The sequence below is a fragment of the Andrena cerasifolii genome, chromosome 3 (assembly GCF_050908995.1).
Source record: "Andrena cerasifolii isolate SP2316 chromosome 3, iyAndCera1_principal, whole genome shotgun sequence".
Taxonomy (NCBI): domain Eukaryota; kingdom Metazoa; phylum Arthropoda; class Insecta; order Hymenoptera; family Andrenidae; genus Andrena; species Andrena cerasifolii.
In genome coordinates, this window is record NC_135120.1 from 14,562,426 (window position 1) to 14,588,983 (window position 26,558).

The window sequence follows — 26,558 nt, forward strand, 5'->3', positions numbered from 1 at the left end:
TCTTCCAGTGTGCCTGTTCGCCGAAGCTCAAACAGCTAAAATTTATTCAAGCTACTCCACTTATGAAACAGTAGTCACAGTTCGATCAATCGAAGTACTCGAGTACTTGCTTCTCCGTTTCCGAGTAACCAGTACAGCTCTGGAATTCACACGCTTCGCGTTCATCCCGCTTGACTTACGTTCGACAGTACGGAACCCGTGTTGAACCGTTTGGCAAGTTCACCGCTGAGCGAACAAGGGGGTGTGCTTTACAGAAACTGTCTCAGAAAAGGACCGACAATGGCACTTGCATCGCTTCGATTCCCGGCCAGACGAGGCTGCACTCAGACGAGTTACCGTGAAAGACACTCGTCAACGGCGGTCCTTCATTCGACGAATAATAAATATGTTAAGTACGTCGGGCCCACTCTCTTGTAGTCACGCAACACTCGACGAGGCTCGCCTCATCCCAAAACTGCTCTTCTCCTCCTGGAACGTACTTGGACGCTTTTGTTCGGCTCCTTCTCTTCCACCCTCCCTCCCACCCACCAGGTGACCGTCTCGTCGCGTCTTTGCGTTAAACCCCGAACCAGGTCAATTTCCCCCTCGCATTCGTCCTCCTCTGCCCTTTGTCCCACGACTCCTTTACTCTCAGTCTCGTTCTCGAGGTAACGGTTTCTTCCAAGCCGCGATTCTCAACTTTTGCAGCCCGTCAACCGTCTCGATATTTAACGCACTTGCCGTCAGACGTGAACCCAGTTTGCTCGAACGGGATCCTTCGATCGCTGCCGTTTCGTTCCATTAAAATCGACGACCACTGTTGACATAGCGATCTACCGCCGCTTCCGTTCTCGCGCGCTTCGTAACTCGACGCACGCCGAGGGTGAGGCCGCGGGTAGCAAGGAATAGAAAAAGAAAGAGGGTGAGCGCTGGCAGCCGAGAGCGACCAAACGAGTATTGTTCTCGAAGCAGTTCCACGAAGCGTGCACTGGCACGAAGCACCGTCTTCCAGCTCAAACAACACGTGGTCGTTGCGCGTACATGTTTGCAGAGGCGAAGCGACAGGATTCTTGCGTCACGTCCCCGAGCAAATTCGCGGACACTACCACCAGTCACTGCACGCGTTAAAAACGGCTCTCTTTGCCTAGGGATCGCCGCGTAGGTATTATTCCAGCTTCGCGCAGAAACTTTGCTACGACAGCCGAACACCACCGCGCGATATTGTCCGATCAATCGACGCGTTCCGTTTCAGTAAACAGCGATTCGTTTGTCACGCTTCCACCAGAGACACGTTGCCAACGGAGGATTAAAAATCACTTGCGCGTTGGGATCGATTCGAAAAAGCGGACCTCGATGCTCGCGCGCAACAGTGTGCCCATCGACTGACCGAGGCCCGAAACCCCTGACCGGCGATCGGCTCGCGGAGAAATCATCATTTGCCTCCACCGTGGACGCGTAGGTCCCGTTAAACGAATAATCGGTGACATTGGGCCCACGACCAAGAACGGTGAATGGACGAAACGTCGTTGTGCCCTGGAACGGGGGTGGGGCTAGAGAGCGGGAGAGGGGAGGGAGTAAAATGTATCTCGCTTTTCTCTCGCATTTTTGTCGCCTAGCCGTTTATCATTTGGGCCCCCGCTCCGCCGTTCACCTGTCCACTCCCTCTTTGTCCACGCGATTTTCTTTGCTCCGCGCGCACACCTCCTCAGCCTCCTTGCAACTGCGTTTCTCTTCTACGCGCGACTCTCCTCGCCCGTCTAGACGCGATCCCGCGTGCGCGCCGCCTTCTTTCGCCGCGCAGCACGTTCCGTTACTCGGCTGACCGATTTTCTTTTTCGTGGGCCAGCCCGAGAGCCCCGCGCGTTTCGGATCTCCTCCGTAAACGAGAGATGTAGGTAATGGGAACGAAAGACGCCGAAACAGGGCTGCGGGCTTCTTCGTCGATCGTAAGAGAGTCGCGAGGCGGCTTCTTTTCGGTTAACGGTGAACGGTGGTCGGTTATGGGCCTCTCTGATCGAAATACCGTCGCCATTAATCCGGGCGCTCGGTTTCTGTCTCGTTCGGTGGTCACGTTCTCCTGAACGACTTCGACGGGGCAAAAAAGCGCCCCGTCCATCGCTCGAAACTAGAAATACGGGAATCGATACTAAATCTGGATGAAATTTTGCATGACGTTTAAACGATACAAGGTCTCAGGGAACTTGGGACGACCTTCGCACTCTCGTCTACCTGCTTCTCAGAAATTCTGGCGCATACCACTTTTTAGATGCGATTTAACTACGTATCTGAAATATGTTAACAGGTAGAAGAATTTAGTGGCAGGTAAAAGAATATCGAGGGGAACTGCAGTTCTCTTTTTTTTTATTATAAGGGAACTACAGTTTTCTTTTTTTTATTACAAGGGAACTGCAGTTCTCTCTTTTTTTACTACAAGGGAACTGCAGTTTTCTTTTTTTTATTACAAGGGAACTGCAATTCTCTTTTTTTATTATAAGGGAACTGCAGTTTTCTTTTTTTTTATTACAAGGGAACTGCAGTTGTCTCTTTTTTATTATAAGGGAACTGCAGTTCTCTTTTTTTTATTATAAGGGAACTGCAGTTTTCTTTTTTTTATTATAAGGGAACTGCAGTTCTCTTTTTTTTATTATAAGGGAACTGCAGTTTTCTTTTTTTTATTACAAGGGAAATGCAGTTCTCTTTTTTTTTATTATAAGGGAACTGCACTTCTCTTTTTTTATTATAAGGGAACTGCAGTTCTCTTTTTTATTACAAGGGAACTGCAGTTGTCTCTTTTTTATTATAAGGGAACTGCAGTTCTCTTTTTTTATTATAAGGGAACTGCAGTTTTCTTTTTTTTATTATAAGGGAACTGCAGTTTTCTTTTTTTTTATTACAAGGGAACTGCAGTTGTTTCTTTTTTATTATAAGGGAACTGCAGTTCTCTTTTTTTATTATAAGGGAACTGCAGTTTTCTTTTTTTTTATTATAAGGGAACTGCAGTTTTCTTTTTTTTATTACAAGGGAAATGCATTTCTCTTTTTTTTTATTATAAGGGAACTGCAGTTCTCTCTTTTTTTTATTATAAGGGAACTGCAGTTTTCTTTTTTTTTATTACAAGGGAACTGCAGTTCTCTTTTTTTTATTATAAGGGAATTGCAGTTTTCTTTTTTTTATTACAAGGGAACTGCAGTTCTCTTTTTTTTATTATAAGGGAACTGCAGTTTTCTCTTTTTTATTACAAGGGAAATGCAGTTCTCTTTTTTTTTTATTATAAGGGAACTGCAGTTATCTCTTTTTTTTATTATAAGGGAACTGCAGTTTTCTTTTTTTTTATTACAAGGGAACTGCAGTTCTCTTTTTTTTATTATAAGGAAACTGCAGTTCTCTTTTTTTTTATTATAAGGGAACTGCAGTTTTCTTTTTTTTTTATTATAAGGGAACTGCAGTTTTCTTTTTTTTTATTATAAGGGAACTGCAGTTAGGTGCGTAAGTGATTCAAAATATTGGAGGGAAAGTGACATTGGCGATCGAAATGTTTCGTTGAGAAGGAAACGACAGCGTATCAACTTCTCCTCCAGTTTCAACGGAAGTTCCACTTTTTTTCTGTCCACCTTTCTATGCGTTCCCATACGATTATCGGATATTCGATTCCACGTCATTGCGCTGGCAAGTCGTCTTTAACCGAATGTTCTGACTACCCAATGAGCGCGTCCTGCAGCTTGAAAATAGAGCACGAGTCGCTTTATTTCGTCGTCAATCACGGTATCGATTTAAATAATTCGGGGAATGGCCAGATTTATGGCCCCCGCCTTAACGACTTTTTCCTTTACGATGTACGCTTTGCATCGCAAAAGAAACAGTGACCCGTGGAGAGAGCTTAGCTGCAATCTGGCACACGCGGTTTAACTATGCTAACGAGAAGACGGCACGAAATTGTTGCAAATAAATGAAACTTAGTATGCAGCCGTGCCATTAGAAATTTTATGGGCCATGAAACGTATATCTAAGTATGATTCACCGGCTTGGCGTAAACAACTGTTACTTGCGCACGGAATGGAATCTCTACGCGACGCTCTTGTGATCGTTGACCCAATCAAGGTTAAGCTTTCTTGGGTGCGGTTTATGGCTGTCTTCTTCGGCAGTAAACATTCGAAAGTCAAAATTGAACGACTCGTTTGAAAAACGATCCCCCTCGAACTATTCAAAACATCATTTAACCCGAAACCTTATTATATTCCAACGACAATGCTGGGCTCGTTAAAATTCGCGGACCGTCTCGCAGACAAATGTCTCGCGACGGACCTGTTCGGTTATAATTTCAGCAGCGAAAAAAACTCCGACGCGACGGGGTTCGCGATGTTTCTACTCAAACAGACTCCTTCTCACAGTACAAAGCACTTAAAAGGTAATCCTATACCCGTATCTCGGAATTCATCGCGTACTCTCTTCCTTGAAAGATTGCAATCTCGATTATTTGGACCTCGCCGAGCAACGCTATTCTTCCTTTCCCTCTCTCTCTCTGTTATCCTTGAGTATACTTCGCATTCACGTACACACGCGCGGGGCCGGCCCATGTACCTGGCCACCCAAAATAGAAACTTCTCGAAACTCTACGGTAAAACGACTTACCGCACGTCTTGCCGCGCGGCTGCAGTTTAGGCGAAAAAGGGGAAAGGTACCTCGCCGTCCTGGAATTCCGCGCGGGAAAGTGTAACTTTTACGGCGGCAGCGAAAAAAACTTTGAAACGTGCGAACAATTGCTGCAACGCGACCGACGGTTCCCAGCCGCGAGGAATTACGCCGCCCGCAATTGCCCGTGGCGGTCCATCGCGCCTCGGGTCGCTTCTCGACCGAGCGGAATTACGTCGATATTACGGAATAATTGTGAATTACGTGGACAATAACTGCGATCGCGGAGCGTGGCGAGCTGGTGCGTGACACTGCCGATTTAGAAAGTAATCGAGCTCCGCTGGTTATTATCCGCGGCTATTATTATCGGCGAACGTACCGGCAAGACGATGTTTCTGTCATTACTCGGGTTTTTCAGACTTGCCTGGGTTAGGGCTGACCCAAATACTCGGTAAAATTACCGTGACGCGCAGATGCAAGATTTAGTAGCATCCGAGATGAATGCGCAGAGGCTCGCCTTTGGAATAGGAGTATTAACTTCTTCGGAGTATTGAAGAATTCCATAATCTCGTACTGCTCTGGTTTCGTGATATGATTGCTGGGGTTGTTTCAAGTCCGTTTGGGGGATTCTAAAACGGTGAAGATCGATATATGTGGAGTGTAATCGGGACGTTTCGATACGCCAGGGAAATTAATTATTCGCAGGATTTCGTGCAGGTTCGCTAAACGAAAACAGCCGTTTGCGTAAAAGGATATTTCTGTCTCGGTACGGCGCAAAAGATATGACCCAGGTTCCCCGTGGCCATCTCGCGAATAATAAGATGTTCTAGAAATTCATGCATACGGAGAACGCGACCAGCGAATAAAGTCCGCCGCGGTAAGCGGAAGCCGCCCGCAGCTCGATCCGCTCGAGATACTTTCTTGACAATTGCGCGGATCAGAAAATTAACCGGTTGATCGACGATGGGCATTGCGGAGTGTTGTGTCATTGCTAGTGCGCGTCGATAAGATCAACGAGTATACTGTGTGATTATTAATTTATTCGGTGCTCGCCATAAAAATATTTTTACATCGTGACGGATATTTAATTTGCATACTTGATCCTTCTGCATACCTCCGAGCTCGACGAGAAATCTTTTCTTTAATTGTCATCTTGCTCCTTTTGTAATAAACAGTGTCACACTAAAAACACTACTTTGTTTAATTCAAACATTCTTTAGTATAAAAATAGAAGATCGTGCTTGCGGTGTACCCTGGCTTCTCTAGAACTGTTTGATGTACTTCGAAACCCACTTGCTACACGTGTGACATAAAGAAAACTATTCCATGCACTTCTTTCGGCAGATCGTCAGATCTACGATATTCAGAACGCAACATTCTCGGGCACGACTAATTGATAAGCGCGGCGTTATTCATCGAGTACATTGACCTCGAGACAACTGACGGTTCTGTCTATTAGCATGGTAATTAGCAACGATCGCCGTCGCTATCCCAGTGGAATATGCTATCGCGAATAAATGTATTACCCTCTTCCTGATCGCGGGACGCGCCATAAATAAACATGCGTCTCCCATGCATCCGGGTGTACGCGGATTTATCCAGAAAAGGCAAAAATGAATTCGCAGAAAGATGGGGCTGGGCAAAGGTCGAGGGAGTTTAGTTTCCCGCAGGCAACGAACCCTGAGGATGCACGGCCCTTGAATGCGAATAAGCCTTAAAATAGAGTTGGGCATTAAGTAAATAAAAAATTATTTAAATAACGAATAAAGTAAAAGTTACTTTAACTTCGGATTACTTGACGAGTAAAGTTAGTTTTTTCATTCGACGATAATTATTTTATCTTTTATTCGTTATTCGAAATTTTAATTTAAATACAAATTTTTCCCATTTCTGCCTTAAGCCTTTAACTGGGGGTGTGGTTTGTAAACGACATGCTAAAATTATAGCCAGAGGCGGGTGTCGTATATAAACAACAAGCTAAGTTTTGCTAATTATTTGTTGCGCTTGGAGCGCTTGGCTCTACAAAAAGTACCCGCAGTTAGAGGGTTAAGGGGGAACGGCCAGAAAAGTAAACCTTTCTTAGGAATTTTTCTCAGGAATAATTAATAGTTTTCATATAAAATTTTTATATCCTACCTTTAGTACAATGTCTTAAGAGACTATAAAAAAAATATAAAGAGAAAAACATGCATAAATTTTAATATAATAATTAATTTTCCAGACCCCCCACGCGCGCTTGTCGAATGTGTAACTATGGAGCAGCAGGTCCGAAATCAAATTTAATTTTTTTTTTATAAACTATATGAGTGTAGTTTCCGTTGTACGTACCGATTTCTTAAACAAATTATTTTTGTAAAAATGGTGCGCCTTAGAAGAAAAGCTTAAAAAATCCGCGAATAAGATAGACAGCTTCGCGCGTATTTAAAAAAATTTGTTTTCAATCAAAGAATCCGTAAGTGCAACGGAAACTACACTCATATAGTTTCTAAAAAAAAAAAACAAATTTAATTTCGGACGTGCTGTTCCATAGTTACACCTTCGACCAGCTCGTGTGGGGGGTCTAGAAGATTAATTAATATATTAAAATTTATACATGTTTTTCTATTTATTTATTTTTTTATAGTCTCTTAAGACATTGTACTAAAGGTAGGATATAAAAATTTTATATGAAAACTATAAACTATTCCTGCGAAAAATTCTTAAAAATGGCTTATTTTCCCGGTCGTCACAGTGGTGTTCCCCTTAAAACGCAGATCAGCGGCTCTGTTACAGGAGCAGTCTCTACGTTAAGAAATATGCAGGGTGCCATGGAAATATGACGGGTAAACTATTTGCCACGCAAATGTCCCTGGAGCTACTAAAGATCGGGAAGAAAGTTGTTTGGGGTAAAATTCCAAAGGAGATGATCAACAAAGTGCTTGAAACGACGATAAAGTTAATTTCGTGGCTGGAGCCGGTTTCAAGATCGAGGATCGCCTTTATATCTTACAAGAAACTGGTTCCGAAGAACACAAGCCTCTGCGTTAAGTATAAGAACCGACCCTTTTTGTTTACACTTGCAGCCACGTGAATGGGCAATTTGATGAATTATAATCGCACGTGTAGAACGCGGTCACTCCTTCACCTTTACGCTCGACCGATCGCGAGGTTCTTACCGGCACTTTCAATGGCCGTGAATTGTACAGACGTTTTTTTAGAAACGTCCAGCGTTTTTGTCTTAGCATAATGCTATTAAACCAAGTATTTAATGGGATGAAAGTGACAATGCAAAACTCACCCGGGTGAAATGGTCTTCACCGGTCGCGTCGTAATCCATTTCCTGTCCTCTTTCTTCCCGAATACAATCGCGTGTATTTGCTTAGTGAACGGGGCGTTTCGTAGTCACTCGACTGTGCTTGAAAAACACAATTTACAGTGCGATAAAAGAAAGTCACGCATACCAGGAATCGTTGAGCGTTCAGGAATCGCGAGATCGTCGACCCCTTCCGCACGGCAATTCAATAGCACGGCTACTCGAGTGATCCTGCTTTTCCCATCGCCTCGTTTCAATCGACGATTCTAATTCGGACTAAAGGACAAAGACGCAACGAATGTCCGCCAGTAGTTTCTGTCTTAACCCACCCTCGTGCTGATCCTACCCAGACCGATAGTACTCAACAACGCTTGAACTCGTACGATACTCGGTAAAAAAAAAACAAAGTACACCGTGCATATAGCGTGTAGAAACGCAAGGCTACCGATACCCGGAAAACGGGACATTTAACGTCACACTGTGGCCGTTCGAACCCCCGAACAAGAACACACTTCCACTTCCCCAGTTCAGACAGCTATCGGACGAAATTTTCCACCGCGCGCGAAAGGACCGGCGTTCTCGGACACGCGCAACCACCAATTCGACCAGTAGACGCGCAAAACCGAGTCGGTCGGGCGGAGTTAGACGCGGGCCGATGTTAGGCGCGGTGGCTCGCGAAGGGATGACAAGACGGGCGGAGAAGCGTGGCTGCAAGTTCACCTCGCCGCTGTTCCTCCAGGTTTAACCGGAGTTCGTGCGCAAGATTCTAGCAAGTGGACGCGGAAAAGAGAGTAGGAGAAAGAGAGGAAGGGAAAGAGACGAGGCGGCAAGGTGAAAAGAGGAAGCGAGGGAGGGCGATGGGGATTCGAACGAGTGAGAGGCGGTGGACAACTCTACGAGGAGAGGCAGGGGTACGTATTTTACGGGCGCCCCGCGAGAAAGTCGACCCCCCTCTCAGCGCGTTAACAGCGATATTTTATGCAACGGAGCCCGCCAGACGACGCGAGCTCGATCGCATGAACGCCTCCGCCGTACTTTCTAATTGTTCTTCCTGATCAGCTCTTACCGGTTATTATGCAATAGGAGAGGCTCGGCCCGGCGTACGTGTTATGCGATGCTGCGTTCCGATTATGGCGGACGCTTGGCTGTGAAAGATTTAACCGTGGTCGCGCTGGGTGTTCAAACACGCACCCTTAAGTCGGCCGGGGCTTTCGATCGCCTCCCCTGGGAAAGTTTTGTAGGCACAAAGAGGACTCCGAGTTTGCGTTACTTTCAAAGCGAATTGCAAATTAATTCGGGGGCAAAAGATACCGACGCTGGTTAAAGTGCTAAGTTGGACTTGGGCCTTGTTCTTTGATTAGAAAAACTGTTTCGGTTTGGTATCGGTATCACGTTTCAAAATGTGGGAAAGATTTAGGTTGTTTTTATGCAGCTATTTAAATTATTGCATCATTACGCAATTACTGTAAGTCGGTGCTGTCCACTTCGAGTTGTCTAGAGTTTCCGGACTCCCCCCATTCAGCCTGTCTCATTATTGTATAAGTAATAAGGAAGTTTTTTGTGGGGACAGATTTCGAGTGTTTTTATTTTCCTATCCAGTAGAGCGCGCGCAGGTAAAAACAAAATTAGCCTTGAATGCTAAATTGCTCTGTTAGATAATTTAGGATCTTGCAGCAAGAGGGATGCAGCTGTATTTTTAATATATGTAAAAAAATCTACACTCAAATCCGATAACAAATAAGCGATTGATTGCGAATTTTTAATCTGCGCCCATTACTGTTTTGCGCAATACGCATACTCCAGATTTTTAAATTTTCCAAAAATAGAGATAAAAACTTATTAACTCATTAACTGCTACTTACTGCGTAAAAATATATATTTTTCAATTAGTGTTCTCTTCTTCAAGTTAAGTCAAAGCAATAATTTTATAAACAGTTTTTTCTAATTTACTTGAAGGTGCTAGGTAAAGATGGAGCTGCGCTCTTTTGCTGCAAGGTCCTCAATTTGTAATACCGAAAGCTTATATCTACCCACGAACCCTTCTAAATGCCGATTCTACCATTAACACTATTCCTACCGACGCTTCACGTATACCTATTCCTACCGCGAGCGGTCTTTAGCACAACTTATATTTTTTTAATATAGAATGAAGATAATAGCCAATTTGACAGTATAAAAGTATAGTATCTTTTATTCAGAAGTATATCATGTATACACGTATATTTGAGGAAAAGTCGTGAAGTTTAAAGGCGATTCAATTACGTTGTACATAGGAAATTCTAATCGAAATTTTAAAAACGGTCATTTGACCGGTCGTGGTAGGAATAGTGTTAAACAACACTAGGACACTGGAATCGTGTCACATATCGAGAGATCCATCTCCGATCTCCAGGAACGTCACACGCCGGTACGTCACACATCGGGACGGAAGAAACATGCATAATTACGCGATCGACAACGACGCGTAGTTGTTGCATAAAACAAACACGTTGGCTGCATAGGTGCAACAGGTATGCACCATGAACGCGTCTGTATTACGTATAGGTTTCCTACAGCTGCAAATGCCCGATGCGGAAAACGTCACATGCGCAGAGGGTTACGTAAAATAGCGCTCGCTGCGAAGATAATAGCGGATGCACGCTTCTTGTACGGAGAACATCGGGCAATCGGGGAACTCCCCTGATAGGTCCAATTAGCTCTAATCGCGCAAGTATAGCGAGCAAGTAGCGCGATCGGGAATATGGGAATTACAGCCGTGGTCCGCGAAACGTGCTCCATAAATAAATAATATGCCGCTCTGCACGTGAAATTATCCGCTATTAGGTGTGCTCGCGTGTGCGAAGGGCTAATACAATGGGAGATTTATTCGATGCGGAGGAAAAACAATGGAATTTATTCAATCTCAGATAAACATGATCGGAGTAGGTGTTGGGCGTGCAATTAATTATTTGGACCGAAGCAGTGGGAAAGCACTGGCGAGATGTTGCCTCTAGCTGCCACATGGAACAGTGGTGCAAGCTGAAGGAAGTGAACAGTGGATCGACCGATTGTGACTCGTCGGGGTAGTACAGAAGGAACGGAACCGTCAATCCGCTAAGCACGGTGGGATGTCGAGTTACGTGAGGTTACACTATTCGTTACTTTCCAAGCGAGATCGTTACGTGGACCAGTGCGGGAAATGTTACGAGAGAGATTACGAGCGATTGGAGTACGCGTCGCGAGTTGAACCCGCGCACTGTCGTAAGAAAGATTCGACCCTAGGAGCGACGAGTGCCGTCACCATTAACTATTTTATATAATGCTTAATGAAGTGACAAAAAAATTGTTGGGCGTAGGAAAACATACACCCAACGTTCCGTAAGTAACTCGATATATGTAGGTATATATCATCGAACTCATCAGACACAATACAATTGGTACCAGACCCGTCACACCTGATACGAGTGGTATTAGACCCGTGAAACCAGACGACCTGTCTGATACCCATTTATTGATAGCGCCAGTATCGCCCGTAGCAGGTATGCTGTGTTGTATGTAGGTATGCAGTGGCTTGTTCTGACGCCTGAAATATATTTCATTTTGTCGTCTGATTAACGTTGTGAGCTTACTGTACCCCCACAATCAGATATATATGGATGGCTCACAAGGGAAGATCCCGAACTCGGAAATTCAAAAAATTCTGACACTTTGTGAATATGCTGGGGATTTCCTCCTGATTACAACGCAATTTTTGTTTGCTGCCCAAATTCACTCTAAAGGGGTGAAATTGACCCCTGAAAACACGGCTATTTTCCGATTTTATTTTGTAACTCGCAATCTGTAAGAGATAGAAAAAAAGTTTCAAGACAAAAGTTACTTCATTTAATTAGGACTATCAGTTGCCAATTTACAGTTCTTGCAGTTCGCGAGTTATAATACCAAATTGGAAAATACATGGAATTTAAGGGGGCAATTCCAACCCCTTAGAGTGAATTTGGGCAACAAACAGAAATTGCGTTGTAATCAGGAGGAAATCCTCTATCTATTCACAAAGATTCAGAATTTTTTTAATTACCGGGTTCAGGATCTTCCCTTGTTAGTGCACAAATATTTTATTCCCACTTGTTGTGAAATTTGAGTTTTTATATGCAACAAATAGTTCGTAGCTGTTTCCGCATGCTGTGTAAAAATCATAATTAAATCTACATACTTCATAAATTTGTCAAAAATAATATTTCTGTTCATTGTATGCTCCTGAATCTTATGTACCATTGCACTAAGCCATCGATGTGTGAGAACTTATGCTATGACTGTATTTCAGAAAAAGCTTTAGTGTGGCTGATCGAATTATTTATACTTCTATGAAGGAATTGTTTTCGCACTGCTGGTCTCAATGTAATCCACAATGACGATGGTCTGTACCACAGATGTGTCACGTTCATTCATTTTTACCGACGTTAACTCTTACGTCAATCGTTCGAATACAATCATCCTGACCACGTCCTCCGTCAATCGTCCACCTTCGATTATCGCCGAAATTGGGCATGTCTTATACAGACACGCGTGTCTTTTTCCGTTGGACCTTTAAGGAACGTCGAGCTTATGCACGTAACAACGTTTCTTTTAAACTTAATAAAAGCTAGGGTCACCAACAACGACATACACGGCACGTATCTACCTACTGTCTCCTATATCGATGAAAGAACGAATCAACGAGACGCAAGGAACCACAAAAATACACCCATAACGAGGCACGAGTGGTTCCCTCGATATTTTTACCCACTATTTCCGTCCTTTCTCCCTCTATTTTCGTCCTCGTATTGCGTTATAAAGCAATCCGCGGAAATAGACTCGTCGTCCTCCATGAAAATTGAAACGTCAGCCGCTCCCGTGCGCCGCTTCTGTTTTCCCCGCAAGATGATAGCGATTGGAGCGCGGTTTATAGTATTTATACCGTGCACGAGGATAATAGCACCGCAATGAATCGAAATTCTTACTTAGCCTCCTCGTGCGCGTATGAATAAAAACGTCCTTGATTACCCGTGCTACGCGATTCGCACGGGAAGCCTGGATCCCCTTGATTCACCGCAGGTGGGTAAGTCGTAACGCTCGATAAGCGAATCACCGACTGTGTTACAGCATTGTTGGCGTTATATTACGGTAATACCCGGGCAGGCTTTCCCAGGAGACGCTGCGCACTGCCATTAGGTAGGTGCATACCCGTTTAAGCTACCGCATCGAACGTTCAGGGAGAACGCGAGGATACGCTGGAATAAAAGTGAAAGAAAAAGGAAACATTCCCATCGTGCGTCGTGAAATTCAATGCCTGTTTGTCCCGTGATCCTGATGACATGCTGCTAAGCGTTTCATCAGCCCAATGTTGCACGGCATTGAGAAACAGAATATTGTTCGCAGCAGCACAATGGAGTCCGCGTGGAAAGACGCTTTGTAACGCAATGTTTTCCGAGAAACCCCAAGGCGATCGTGGCTGAAAGATCTTACGCGCTGCCTTCCTAGAGGCGCCTGTGCCTTTTGTTCGTGAACGGTCGGATTAAAAGTCCTCTCGATGGATTGTACCGCGCGATTAAAACATACAGGATGGCCAGCGATCGGCGCTACATATTGAGAAGTTTGGGTACACGCGCACCAACGCGAAGGGAATTCGTAAATCTTGCTACTGTCAAGCGAAGGCAGCGCAGGCAGCACGAAATTTATTGCGAAACGACCTTTTCTTCATCAGTGTCCATTCTATGATTCACGACGGCGCAATTCATGAGCGAATATCATTCGGACTTCCCAAGGTTCCTGGCCAGCCCGTACACGGCGGTAGGAAAGTATCTTCGTGGGTTAAGAATGTTCAGATGTCTAGTAAATGTCCTCGAAGCCTTGGCAGGCTGCGATCTGATATCGACGATTCATTTAGTAGAGAGACATACGATTATTCTAATATCCCCTGTCGGTATAAATCTTGAATCAATTAAGAGGAAGCACGTCTGGTTACATCGCGATAACCATCGTTGCAAATCATAATCGCGAACGCGAATTACCATTAGAAATTCATTCATATCCCTTTTCAAAACACGGCGCCCGCTCGCTGCTCGTCTGTTCGCTCATTGGCGCAGCCCGCCGCGTGAAAATTGCGAAAGTAGATCGAACAGGCACTCGCGTGCTCTTTGTTCCCGCGCAAATGTCCGTCGTCTTTCTTGCACAGAGGCGACCTGCTTTTCACGGACTTCCTGGCTGGCTGCGATGCCCGAGTAAGACGCGAATAATCGCGCCAGTTTCGCAGCGCTGCGAAAATCTGTCGCAAGGCGGCCAACGCTGATAGCGCAGTGCTTTCTTTGCTATCCTATCTGCGCGTTCGGGTATCGGCGTCGCGAGGCGTAGATCGAGTCTCCACGCGTGCGATTTGCAAAAGGGAGCGCAATTAAAACGTCACTGCGGGGCGTTCCACTGTTGAATTCGATCCTTTTCAAGCGGTTCTAGTATGTGCTCGAATGAGCCTTTCCTAGTTTCCTCGTTTCACCTTGATACACTTACAGGTGGAGCACCGAATGGTTTCTTTATGGACGTTAAGTTGCGCTCGTAAATGTTTATTTTATTAGATGGACTTCCAGCAGAAGTGGAAGGAAATGACTGTATTATGATCGTTGCGGAATAAGTACCTTGCCTGTGACTTAATACCTCTAATCATTTATATACAGGAAGAAATTTGAATGTAGTAAAAGTAATTAATTTCTCGATTACCAATGCTAACTTTGGACCCGCATTAAGCAACCAATTCGAGCTTGGATTAATTATAATACGCATGGGGCGCACCTTTAGGACGCCGATGGGGCCACTTTTTGGTCTCATACCTACTTTGTTCGAGCGATCGAATGAATATGCGATTCGAGGGGTTACAGGTTCAGAAGCGTTTATAATGCAGCGATGAAATTAATCAGAGGATGACCCGGATGAAACGGAGCGGCTACTGTGTCGAGAGCTTTTGCACGTTGTGAAAACTGAACGATCACTACTGTTCCAATTATGGAGTTTTTGAATAATAGAAGTTTAATTTTTTAAATTAATTCGTTTCTTAATTTTCAAATTCCAAATGTACTTCACGTAAAATAATACACATTCGAATGATTTCATCTTAAATCGTAGCCTCTCTCCAGCTTCTTAACTTAGCAGCGTTTAACTATGAAGAAGAACATTCTTTTCACACCTCCAATCGACTGACACAAGCCCTTTTTCATTTCCCGCGAATACTAAAGAGATAAGTACCTTTTAAATACTGCTAATCGCGACGCCATAGGCACTTTAAAGTTTTACAGCGCCCTCGTCACTTTCAAGAGTAAAGACCTACGAATAATGGAGGTTCTGTTGTAAATATACAGTACCTTGCCATCCTTCACCGGTGTTTGGTTCGTCCCTCAGAATTTAATGTTTGGTTCCCTCCGCGAACACGAGCTTCTCTGAACGTTTCGAGCGGCGTGTGCTATTCTCTGCCGCGTGTTCGCGTAAACGCGTTAAACGCTTGCTTAAAGCAAGGATAGACGTTAAATTGTGAGAAGCATTCCCGCTGACGAAAATATTTTAGAAATTAACGCGAGGCTAGTGAGCCGCAAGACGTTATCATCGCGCCAGCAATATCTACGAGTTGGAGAAGGTCAGGAAGGGTCTTCTTCTTTTGCAAGATTTGCGGAATTAGTGAACTTTGCTACTAGAAACGCGATAGTGGACGTGTTCAGGGGCTGTATACACCCAGAATGCAGAATACGACATCAAAGGAAGGTCAATTTTATGGACCCGGAATCGATTTCCTGTAAATTCAAATAAAAAATTTATAAAAAAAGATTTTATGCTAAACGATGTTATTAAAAATGTAGTAAAAACTAAATTAAAATGGACTAAAAACTAAAAAATAATTCTTTTCTTGTACTACAATTTCGATGGTGATGTACGAACGCTTGCAAAGTTTCAGTTTTACTATTCGTACATACGTGACGGATCATTTCTCGATAAACTGTGTATTTTCGACAATTGGGATGCGACTAGGGTCCCAATTGCAGCGGCTTTTTGTCGTTTTCGTAAACAACGCGAGTGGCTCATTTCAAGTCGTTTTGATTTGTGGTTATGGGTTATATTTATTGATGACTGGGTATTTTTTTTACCCCCACGGGTTAATTTTTTTTTTTTAAATATTGTATTGTCATACAAACTACACACGCCTGCAAAGTTTCAAGACAATTGGATAGTTGGAAGTGGGTTAAATTTGAGTTGCCAGATTTGAACTATACATACAAACATACAATCATACAAACACACAGAGGATCGAAGCTGAATAAAATCGTTTAAAAACAAAATTGGCTCACTTTAACCTGTACCTTAAACCGTTGCACTTGATAAAAATTATTCAATGGACAGATCGACAAATTTTAACGAGTTGTGAAAAAAACTATGCATATAAAAATTGTACTGAGTTTCTTGAGTGCAAAGGGTCGAGATACAAACTTTTATCTAATGAATATTATTGGAAGGTACTGCAAAATGTTGATCTAACAATAAACTAATTTCTAAACGGCAGTGTTTATAATACAAGATGTATGTGCACAATGTGTTAGTAAATTAATATATAATCGAAGTACCTACTTACATAGGTATTCGTGAAGCTGTGACGTCTGAAATATTATCGACCGACGGCACGTTAATTAAAGGATATCCTCGAAGACATCTTGCATAAGTAATGAAAAGCTTCGCGACTAAATAGAGCGGTTTACGTAAGGTGAACAGATACATCTATAAGATATTGAAAGGCATTACACGACAATCGTGCAGTCAGTTCGTTGTACCGCAATCAATCTGAATGTTTCGTTCACTTCGCAATCATATTTCTCCTTCATTAAAATGCGAATAATAATCACTTTTTCTGAAACGAATCCACGACTACCGACAAAAGTCTCTCTATGACTAATGCCTCGAGAACGACGACACTTGTGATTTATTGCGAACTAATGACCGTAGGATAGCGTCGCGGATCTTCAGGGTCGCTAAAATTATCCAGTAAGCCTTATTAGGAAACGATCAACAATTAAATTACGTTTTAGGAAACGTCCAGTCATTCGACGAGCACAGAAGGCGTACAATAACGCCCAGGTGAATTACTGCTCTACACTTCTACAGTAAAATCAAATAACCTTGATTTCTGATTCCCCGCTCATCCTTCTTACCTAACGCAATGGCAAATATCTTCGATTGAGAAACACGCATTAATTACTCATAAATATCCCCCACTCGGTATAGAGATAAAACAGCCATCAAATTTATAAGCAAGTACTTAACCAAGAACGTTGTACTAAAACGCCGTAGAGTAAAAGCAAGTCCACAGAAGGATCTTGTTAAATATCTGCTAGCAGTACACAGAGTTTGCACTAATGAAACTCGACCGAACTTTTCCGAACTTGAAAATCCATGATATATAAATGAAAAATTGCATTACTCATGATGACCCAGCAGGAAGTAGGTACACTTCGTCTTCAGACAGGTACACATTACGTGGTCCCATCAGTTCAAAGTATACTTCAAGCAGTCCACCAAAGTCCCTTCACTTGGATACGTAATCCACCACCATTTTCATACTCGAAAATCCCGATGCATTACTGTAAAATTTCGAAGACCAGTGAATCTTAGAATTTACCGGTGAATCTTAGAATTTACCGGTGGATCCTAGAATTCACAATTGTGGGCAGCAAAATTGCAAAATATCTTACAAAACATTTGAACCTCGGGCTTCTGCCAACAGCGGTGAGTAAATCCCAACATTCACCAGTACTTATCACTGGTGGAAGCGCAAGGTTTGAATGTTTTGTGGGACACTTCAGACTTTTACGATTCACCGCAACTGGTCGGTCTTCAAACTTTTACAATAGACTACGCGCCTCAGACTCATTTTTACGTTCGTCCAAGCCGCACGCTCGTAACTACGTAGTGATTGGTAAGGCCAGCGTAAGAACACGCCATTCCAAGCAGCAGTCGATTTCCCATTGGACTTGGGGTAAATAAAAACCATACATATTAAAAGAGGCGTCCAGGCGCGCTGCACGCGAGCATTCCGTTCGTTTCCTCCCTCGCGACGCGTCTTTTCTCATCGCGGGGCTACGTGCCCGGTTATACCCCCTGACTCACCAGCGTGCTCCAACAGGCCGAATAATATTAGAACGTGCCACGAGAGTTGACTCTCCCGTTCCTCGGGGTCACTCGTTCCCTTGTACCCTCGCGTTTTTCCTTTGCTGCTGCGCAATACTGACGGAGTAATTGCGACAGCGGGGGGAAGAACAAGGGCGGTCGCGCTAGGTACAAAGGGAGAATCAAGATGAAGGTATATGGTGAACACTGGCTGGCTAGGAAAATTCTGTTTCTTCCTTCTAATTCCAGATGTGCAAAGATTTTTGATACCTACCTTCTCTGCCGTGGCTTCGATTTTGATCCTGCTGATGATTGGTAGTTTGAATTCAGTGATGAATCGAATCAGTAACCGTTCGATAGAGGTGGATGGTAGGAATTGCAGAAAAATTCGCGCTGCTTGTATAATCAGAAGTTAAAGTATCCTTCCTCCCTAAGCGCTCCCAACGCAAAGGGCAGACGGCTCGATCCAATGTCAAGGAACCGAATGAAACCTTCCACCGAGCCGATTATCAGTGGAAGGACAGGGCCGCGGCGGGGGCCGGGGTGTTTCGGTTCCAAGGTATTTATGCTGTACAAGGGAACAAGAGGCGTGGGACGCCGAGACAGAGAGTCTTATCGATTTTCGTGCAGCTTCGGGAGCTGACAGACTGTGTAATACGACGTGCTGGAATTGCAAAGCACGGCGTCGAGAAAACCATTAAACGACGTACGCTTGGAAATCGATACACCATACGTCGATCCGCGTTTCCGTGGAATCTAACCGGCGGTGCCCGGCGCCCCCGAGAAGCCAACGTCTCCGTTGCGATGAAAACGAAAACAGGAGCCATTTCTCTCTCACTTTCGCGGCTAATTATTGTGAAATACCTCGGACTAATTAGCGCGCGATCCGTATCTACCCTCGAGAACATGGAATGCGAAAGGAGGAAAAATTCGGGAAGTAATCGCGAGCTGTGTTTAACTCGCGTAACCAAGGAAGTATCATAAAGCCGTTCTTATCGAACACCGTGCTTTAACAGTCCCAAACGAACCTCGAGCAATATAATTGTTTCGAGCATCAAGAAGCAACGTTGGACGATATTGAAACCTATTATCGACTTGTATGAAATCACTTTTACGAGTCGGCTGGAAAGTGGACATCGAGGTATCGACGATGAAAACACTCCAGCGTCCATAAATGAAAACGGAGCACGTGCTACCTTCGATTTTCAATCCCAACACGGTTATTGAAAAAAAATAGTAATAAACTGGGATAGTAGAGAGGCGAATTCATAAATTGCGTCTCAGTTATTAGATGGCGAGCGATAAACTGCACGTAGAAAGTCTTGCGGTGCTATCAGCGGTTGTATGATTATAGATAGGAGTCTTATCGTGGTTGGTATAAGGAAATTGAATGAATTAATCTGACAATGGAAACTCGAGACGCGACGGGGGAAAGAGCCGAAGCAGCAGAAACTTCGATAACGTATGCTGTCGGTGCTTTCCCAGCCGTGTACAGAATTCCCGCCTACGTTCACGAACCTCTCGCCGTCGAGTCACACTTGAAGAGACTCAATTCCTTCGCGAGTCGAGCGGCGAAGCCGCGGGGGCAAGTTCGCGATATAACGCGGCGAGGAGTAAAAAGAATTTTACGCCGTTCTCGAAGTTATTTCGGTAATTGGAGCGTTAGGTGTCACACGTGCGCACGATCCTAACCCAGATTTCACACTTCTTGATCGCCCGCGATGGTAATCCGCGCGCTCGTGATACGAATGCTTTCGAAAGCGGCGCTGAACATGCAAAGAGAAGCCTGCATCGAGGAATACGGTGGATCTTAACCCATTTAACTTCGCAACTGTTTTCCAATCGTGTGAATTCATTTGCCACGATATCATTCGCTTCGCGTGTTCTTCGTACGAAACCCGCGAACAGAGGTATAATTCTCTGGGTAATAAAAGAGTATCCTACGTAAAAAGCAGAGCAGCCTCGACTTTTTACGGGGCCATCAAAATTTCACGGTGGATTTTATTAAGAAATCTGCATCGATTTGAATTGGGCACGTTAAAGTACGCGCTCTTTACGCGTTGTATAGTGGAGCGGATTCGGGAGGTGGGGATCGTGATTCGTAGTTCCAGATCATGTCGCACGAGAATTGATCCGGTCAAGAGGTCTGCAAGAAATCAAGACACTGAGTGGAATATAATCGACGCCAGCCTTGAATCCGAAGAATTGGAGTTATGCAATTTCAGGCACACAGGCGAGAGACCGAGTTGAGAGCGTCCAGTTCGACAACTCCGCTCGGATTGCGAAATATCTTGTTACATCGCTCCGATACTCTGTTTATTCGAGTCATTCAAAACGAGCTGCACAATTATGGAAAGCAATTACCGGGAATCCATCAGAGGAAACAGGCAGGAAAACCCAGTTTCCCGTGTTTACAGAATTATCTGAAATGCTCGGTGTATCGCGATCGAATCGCAATGAATCGGAAAAACGAATTGTCAGAAACGTTAATTGTAAGATAACACCGATAAATATTAATGACTCATAATACTTTGATGAAGATACACGGCACCGTCTATCGTACATTGCATCGATGAGTCGTCGAGTAACATTTCCCAGGATTGTTGAAAATCTTTCTCATTACCTGGTAAGTATGCATCTGCAGTAAAAAATGTTTGCGCGAAATAAGATTGAACGCGAAGATTGGGCTTTCCAGATTGGTTGCGCCGCACGCGGTTCGATCGACGTTTCGTGGACGACAATTTGTTTGCTGCGCGAGGAATTCTAAACTGTCTGTTCGATAGAATCGATACAATCGGAATAAATCGTGAGCTGGTAATGAGATACGTACGACAGGCCTGTTTTCTCCTTCTAGCATTGTGTTTCTTCTAACGCATTTTCCGTAGTCGCGCACCCGCGACGCTTAGCAAACAACCGCCGATAAAATGATTCTGACGAGGTGCAGGAACGTACAGCGCATCCTGATAGAGAATGAGACGCAACAAGAGGTCGAGCAGACTGAGACGAACGGCTGGTGTTTGCGTATAAATTGCAGTGAATCGTCGTGCCGCCTGGTAATCCTGATAAACAACTGATTATCGCGATAACGCGAAAGTCGGATAGAGATATGTTTATTAGACGTATCGGTGCGATGACTCGCAGACCTCTTTATGCGTCTTTATCTTTGTGTCACTTAGGTGCTGTACAGTAATTAATTGTATCCAGGGTCGCCACCTTATCACCATATAAATACCGAAGTGCTACACATTCCAAGCCGGAGATTCGAATATAAACCCGGAGATGGAAAAAGCAGAAAAATTTTGTTCTCGAATATCTGAAGAAGAAATGTGCAATTCTTTTCAGCTTAAACAATTCAGAATTTAAAAGTATCTATTTTTTTTTAATTAATAACTTTCATTGTATATAAAATTGATACCATTGTATGATACCACAATTTTGTATTATCTCATTTTTTTCTGCAACCCGGAGATTTTCCAGTAAAACCGGAGCCGGGAGATTTGCTTCAAAACCCGAAGTCTCCGGGCGAAAAACGGAGAGGTGGCAACTCTGATTGTATCTATTATCTATACGATTACTTGAAAGGAGTAAGCTATGTTGGATCTCTGATTTCGTAGGCAAGATCACGTCGTAGACGAGACAGTTTTCAAAATACGGAAGTATTAGAGTAGGAGGAATTTGATGTCTGATCGAATTCGAACCTACTGTCGTGAAAGTTCCTTCTTCCTTGCGAACCTAGAATTAGAACTTTCGAAGTGGAAGGATTAGCAAAGTAACGTCAGTGCTACTTGTTTGAAGCCAGCTCAGTCGTCATGCTTGTACGTTGCCGTTGCTTTCGCACGAAGCTAGAATAAAGCAGCAGGGACAGCTCGAGTTCAACTTCGACATGCCCAAATGAGTAGATGGTGCTTCATGCCTCGGATCTCTACTCTCTCTGCACGTCACTACCTAGCTAGCGCACATTTTTCCAAATCCCTTGCAATCCGATGCACTCTAGGGCTTAGCCCAGTTTCCAGATAGACCCAGGAAATGAGCATCTCAATCGTGTTACTTTGTACCGACTACCATCGTAAGGCATCATCCTTAAGTTAAATAATAACGCTCGAGGCTTCCGAGTGTAAGCCGTGTCCTTTCGTAAGAACACGATGTTTCGTCAGCATTGCAGATACATATACCGTCACCTCGGGGGCCCTTAGCTAGCTCTAATGCCAATGAAACCTTTTCCAAGAGGCCACAGTTCACATTCGATTGCCCCATGGCAGTATGAACTGCAAGAACTCGAATCGCAAGTCCCCAATTGCTAATTAATTGAAAGAGTGATCGTAAATGAAAAATACACGTAGAAGATACATCGTACACTTAAAATACTTGGGCCTTTGAAAAACAATCCTTTTCTACCCTTCACATTTAAATGAAGGAAAATGAAGTACTAATTTTGAAATTAGTCTACGCTCTCCTATATTCTTTCCCATCTGAATTTCGTGCACCATCGTTTGGAGAGCGAAGATGAAACGCAAACGGTTCAGTTTCGCACGTGGGAGCGAAGCTTTAGGCACGGAACAGTGAGAAGTGACCGAGTAACGGTCCAACTTGGACTACGACTCGAACGCGACTGACTATCCTGATTTAGTGTCCGACTGCGAATTTCGTTGCAACCGCGCGATCCTCCCACGCGTTTCGTTTGTCTCGCAGCTAAAAATGATCAAGCCCGGTAGACGACCCTCGATCTATTCTACTGGCGCTTTTTTGCGCAATTTGTTTCCATCGACTTTGCTCGATAGCAATACAGCTCGCGATTACGAAAACCGCCGAGTGTTTGGAGACGTTCAGAGGACATCTGTCTTTTCATACGTGTGATGGGAAACAGGAAGGCGATGAGATGACTCAGGCCTTGAGAGGCATCGATAAGGCGTTCGCAATGATTGTACCTGTGAAAAAAACTGAATACCCACAAAAGGAAGCAGCTGAGTTCGCGCTAGCAGCATTTAAATCGTGTTCCTTTATTCAATTAGGCGTACTCGACTCAAAGTGTGTAATGAACCGTATCGGCGATTCTATGATTCATGTCACGAGTGTACTTCGTATGATGTTAAACATCCTCTCGAAGAAATGAACATAGCCTGAGAGACTGTAAGCACGAAGGGGGATAGTGTTCGTTGTTTCGTCATCCATGCATTCATCACAGGAGTATCCACGTTCTCCTGATACTGCAATTACTCTGAATACGTAGTGTTTTCATCTGTGCTCCCAGCTTTTAATCCTGAGGAAGGAAGAGACGAACGACGATGGAAATGGGATTGTTATCGTTTTATTGATGGTGACACTGCGTGAGCCGTACACCTGCCACGAACAAACATCATCATGCAGCGTATAGTGATCGGTAATACGAAACTGGATCGAATGAGAGTTTGTCATCGCAAGGTAAGAACAATGTACGCGCCGCGTTAACGCTCGCGCGATAATAAAGTGGGTTTACCAACCACCGTGTATTAAGTCTGGCTAAATTATTCGCTGAATACAGCGTCGATTATCGAGCCAATCAATATACGCGACAATGACCCGAGCGATTTCCAATTCGACTACAAACAGTGTCACCATTACCGTTTATAAATTGCTCCATCGTGCAACTAATGGGCGAAAATTATTAACGACAACTTTCTTCGTAATGAAAGCAGAATTCAATTATCCCCTTCAAAGGCACCAAAGCAACTTCGTTAACTTTTCTACGCGATTCGATTACAGCTCCCAAGAGAGCAAATGAACAAAAGAATCGAAAGATTCCGTTTATAGCCATGTCTAACTTACAACGTCATTACTTGTTTTACTGTCGACAATACGTCAGAGTACAACGCGCGACGCATTCCAGAAATAAATCTCTTATAAGCGTACACCGGCACGGCTTCCACATGATTCCGTGATTGTAATTTTTCTGCGGCTGCAGCGCTAGCGGAAGTCATCGATTATTCCATTAAAGGCCAATTTTTCAGAGTGACTTTTAACGCTAATAGACCAGCCGGTAATGTTGGAACGTCACCCCACTGCGCCCACATCTCTTAGCACCATGGCGGGCAGATATAGGCACGCAGAGTGTAAAAGCACGTACCTACAGAGAAACCTGACCAAGCAGATTTCCCCATTAGCGTCTACTGAGTGCGGACTCGACCCGACCTCTAAATATAACTGCTGTATGCCGTGGCTATTTCCTGCTCGAGATAAACACGAGCCAAGGGGACAGCGACGCGATTTCGTCTCTGTCGCCGCCAATGGGGGCTCGAAAACACCAGTCGAACGAGCAATTCGTTTTACTTCTATCGCGTTATCGCAGCGCGTGGATGGGTCTCGGCGAAGCGATACGAGCACGCGTCGCGGATCGAGAGGAGACCGTGTACATTCGAGTTTCATAACGCGGTAGGCGTCATTACATCGGCACGCCGCTACTTCGTACGAACGTGTGATCGAGTAAAAATACACTCGATAGAGACACAGTTGCAAAAATTTTGACAATTTATCCCAGAAACGAGGGAAGGTTTGAGGAACGTTCCTTGAGAGAGTCAATGCGCAGAATCTAACCTCCTCTCACTAAATTACGCCGCAATTCGTATTTGTTTCATGTTAAGGTAGGCTGGTTCGGTAGATGAGTCGCAATTTCGTTCTAAAGATGAACTCCCACGATACGCGGTGTTTTTGTACATCGCGTAGGTGACAGGTATTAATAAAACCGCAGATGTGCAGGTAAACGACGATGTTTTCTTGTGTATTAAATGTTAAGATGCACCGGCTATGGATGACACGAGGCAAGATGGTGAACCCATCTTGTGAGGATATATCGAATGTTCTATAAGTATCGAGATAATGTTTTAACGACGGAAGTTTCCGTAAGAAATCTGTCACTTGCAGCATTTCTGAAAGAATATTTTAAAGGATGCCCTACGGATTGGCTGGGAAGAGAAGATGGTAACACGGGATAATTTGATTGGGCATTGATATTTGCTTTTGCGGTAGGTTAAAAGACGATGAATTTAGACCGACGAAATGTAACATGGACGTAAAGGGCGAAATTTCTCGACGCGTCTGAAGTGAACTGCCTCGAGACGGCAGGATTATCGACGGGTTTTTATGGAAATATCTGACCTTTCAGTATTATTCATCATTTCGTAATAGTTGCGTGCGAATATCGCAGAAAATTTAAATAGACCGTACCTTTTTGACCGAGAAAGCATTTACTTTAAATTCTAACCTCTTAGATATACAGATATCTCTGTATTACGCTCATTAAGGATTTCTCCGTACGATATTTTTACGCAAGAACAGACACGCCAGGAATACTTATCAAATACATTGTTGATACTCGATTAGAGCAATTAACGGCAAGTGGATGACCATTGCCCGTTTCTTTCGTCCCTTATACCTAAACTATAAGGTGGTGCCAGTTCATTTATGGACAGGACTGTACTGGGAACGAGAGATATTTGCTCGGAATCAAATGAGAGGGGAGATATTTCCATCAAACAACTATGTTGTGCAGCGAAACCGCGGAATGTGGTGGCAGTCCTACTATCGTGGCGATATCTCGTAAAAACTCACCTTCAGGCGTTTCAGCTTGCCGTCCCTCGCAGCGTTGTACACCACGCTTGTAAAATCCATTTTCACATGCTACAATCCCGTGGAACACGGCGGCACTGTCCTCTAACCCTGGTATCGCTGGCCCGTCAGATTCACGGCTGGCGTATCCCTTTGTCCAAAAGCACGGTCGGATGCGTGCTGGCCGTCCCCCTCGTCGCTCTTCGCCCGCAACTTCTCTGTCACAATCGCGGGGAACTTGCTTCTTGCGATACGGATAGCGCGATACGAGGACCGAAAAACCATCCGAATGATCAACCGTTACGCGCTAATGTTTCTCTCACTTCCCTTCGCGGAACGACTTTACAGTTAGATACCACGCGCGCGCGTACAGCCCAAGCGACGACCTATTCCTCGCCGCGGGCGTCCTGTTTCGGTGGTTTTGCGAACGCACGCCCCGTCCGGTCATCAGATGGCGATACCTGTACCGTCGGTTCGACGGCCCGTCAACAACTGAGCTCGAGCTGCCAACTACGTCGGATCAATCGTGTTAGTGCCAGCTGTTCGCTGTTTCCCTCTCTCTCCCGCCATGCCGTCGCTGCTCCTTTAACTTCGCTTTACGTTGCTCGCGGCTAAGGAGATTCGGTTAACTCTGGTGCTGGGCACTGCATGGTTTCGTTTCTCTTTGGTTTCTATCAGCGGTTGTTATTGTCGTTAATCGGTCTTCGAGAATAATAAAGACTGCATTGTCTCCGTCGCTCTTGGCTCTGGCTGTACACAGATTGGCTGGGGAATTAAAAATCTTCACACCTATATGGTGTTGCACCGAGTATATCCGTTCGCGCGTAGAGGGCAGCATTGTGCAGTATTTCGAGGAGCGTGGATACGTCAGATTTGTTGAGTAATTATGATTTGTAGCGGAAATCGATGACAAATGCTAAATCGTATGAAT

At 44.3% G+C, this 26,558-nt stretch overlaps 1 protein-coding gene and 1 long non-coding RNA gene across 6 annotated transcripts in view; one reads left to right on the top strand and one right to left on the bottom strand.

Annotated features, from left to right (window-relative positions):
• The window catches only part of LOC143367384 (protein fem-1 homolog CG6966), a 32,288-nt gene extending 6,140 nt beyond the window's left edge, over positions 1 to 26,148 (bottom strand). The window contains exons 1-2 of one of the 5 annotated variants that reach the window (XM_076809141.1): positions 25,631 to 26,148; positions 7,886 to 8,002 (exon numbers count right to left, since the gene is read on the bottom strand). In XM_076809141.1, coding sequence (XP_076665256.1) covers positions 7,886 to 7,924 — 39 coding nt within the window. In that variant the 5' untranslated portion in view covers positions 7,925 to 8,002; positions 25,631 to 26,148. Of the gene's footprint in view, positions 1 to 7,885; positions 8,003 to 15,264; positions 15,561 to 20,879; positions 21,043 to 25,630 lie in introns of those variants that run through there. The other 4 variants (XM_076809139.1, XM_076809140.1, XM_076809143.1 and 1 more) reach the window with 4 other exon arrangements.
• LOC143367387 (uncharacterized) lies at positions 21,007 to 21,482 on the top strand. Its single transcript, XR_013085028.1, has 2 exons — positions 21,007 to 21,102; positions 21,226 to 21,482. It is a non-coding gene; the product is annotated as an uncharacterized LOC143367387 (long non-coding RNA).
• Positions 26,149 to 26,558: the final 410 nt, after the last annotated feature.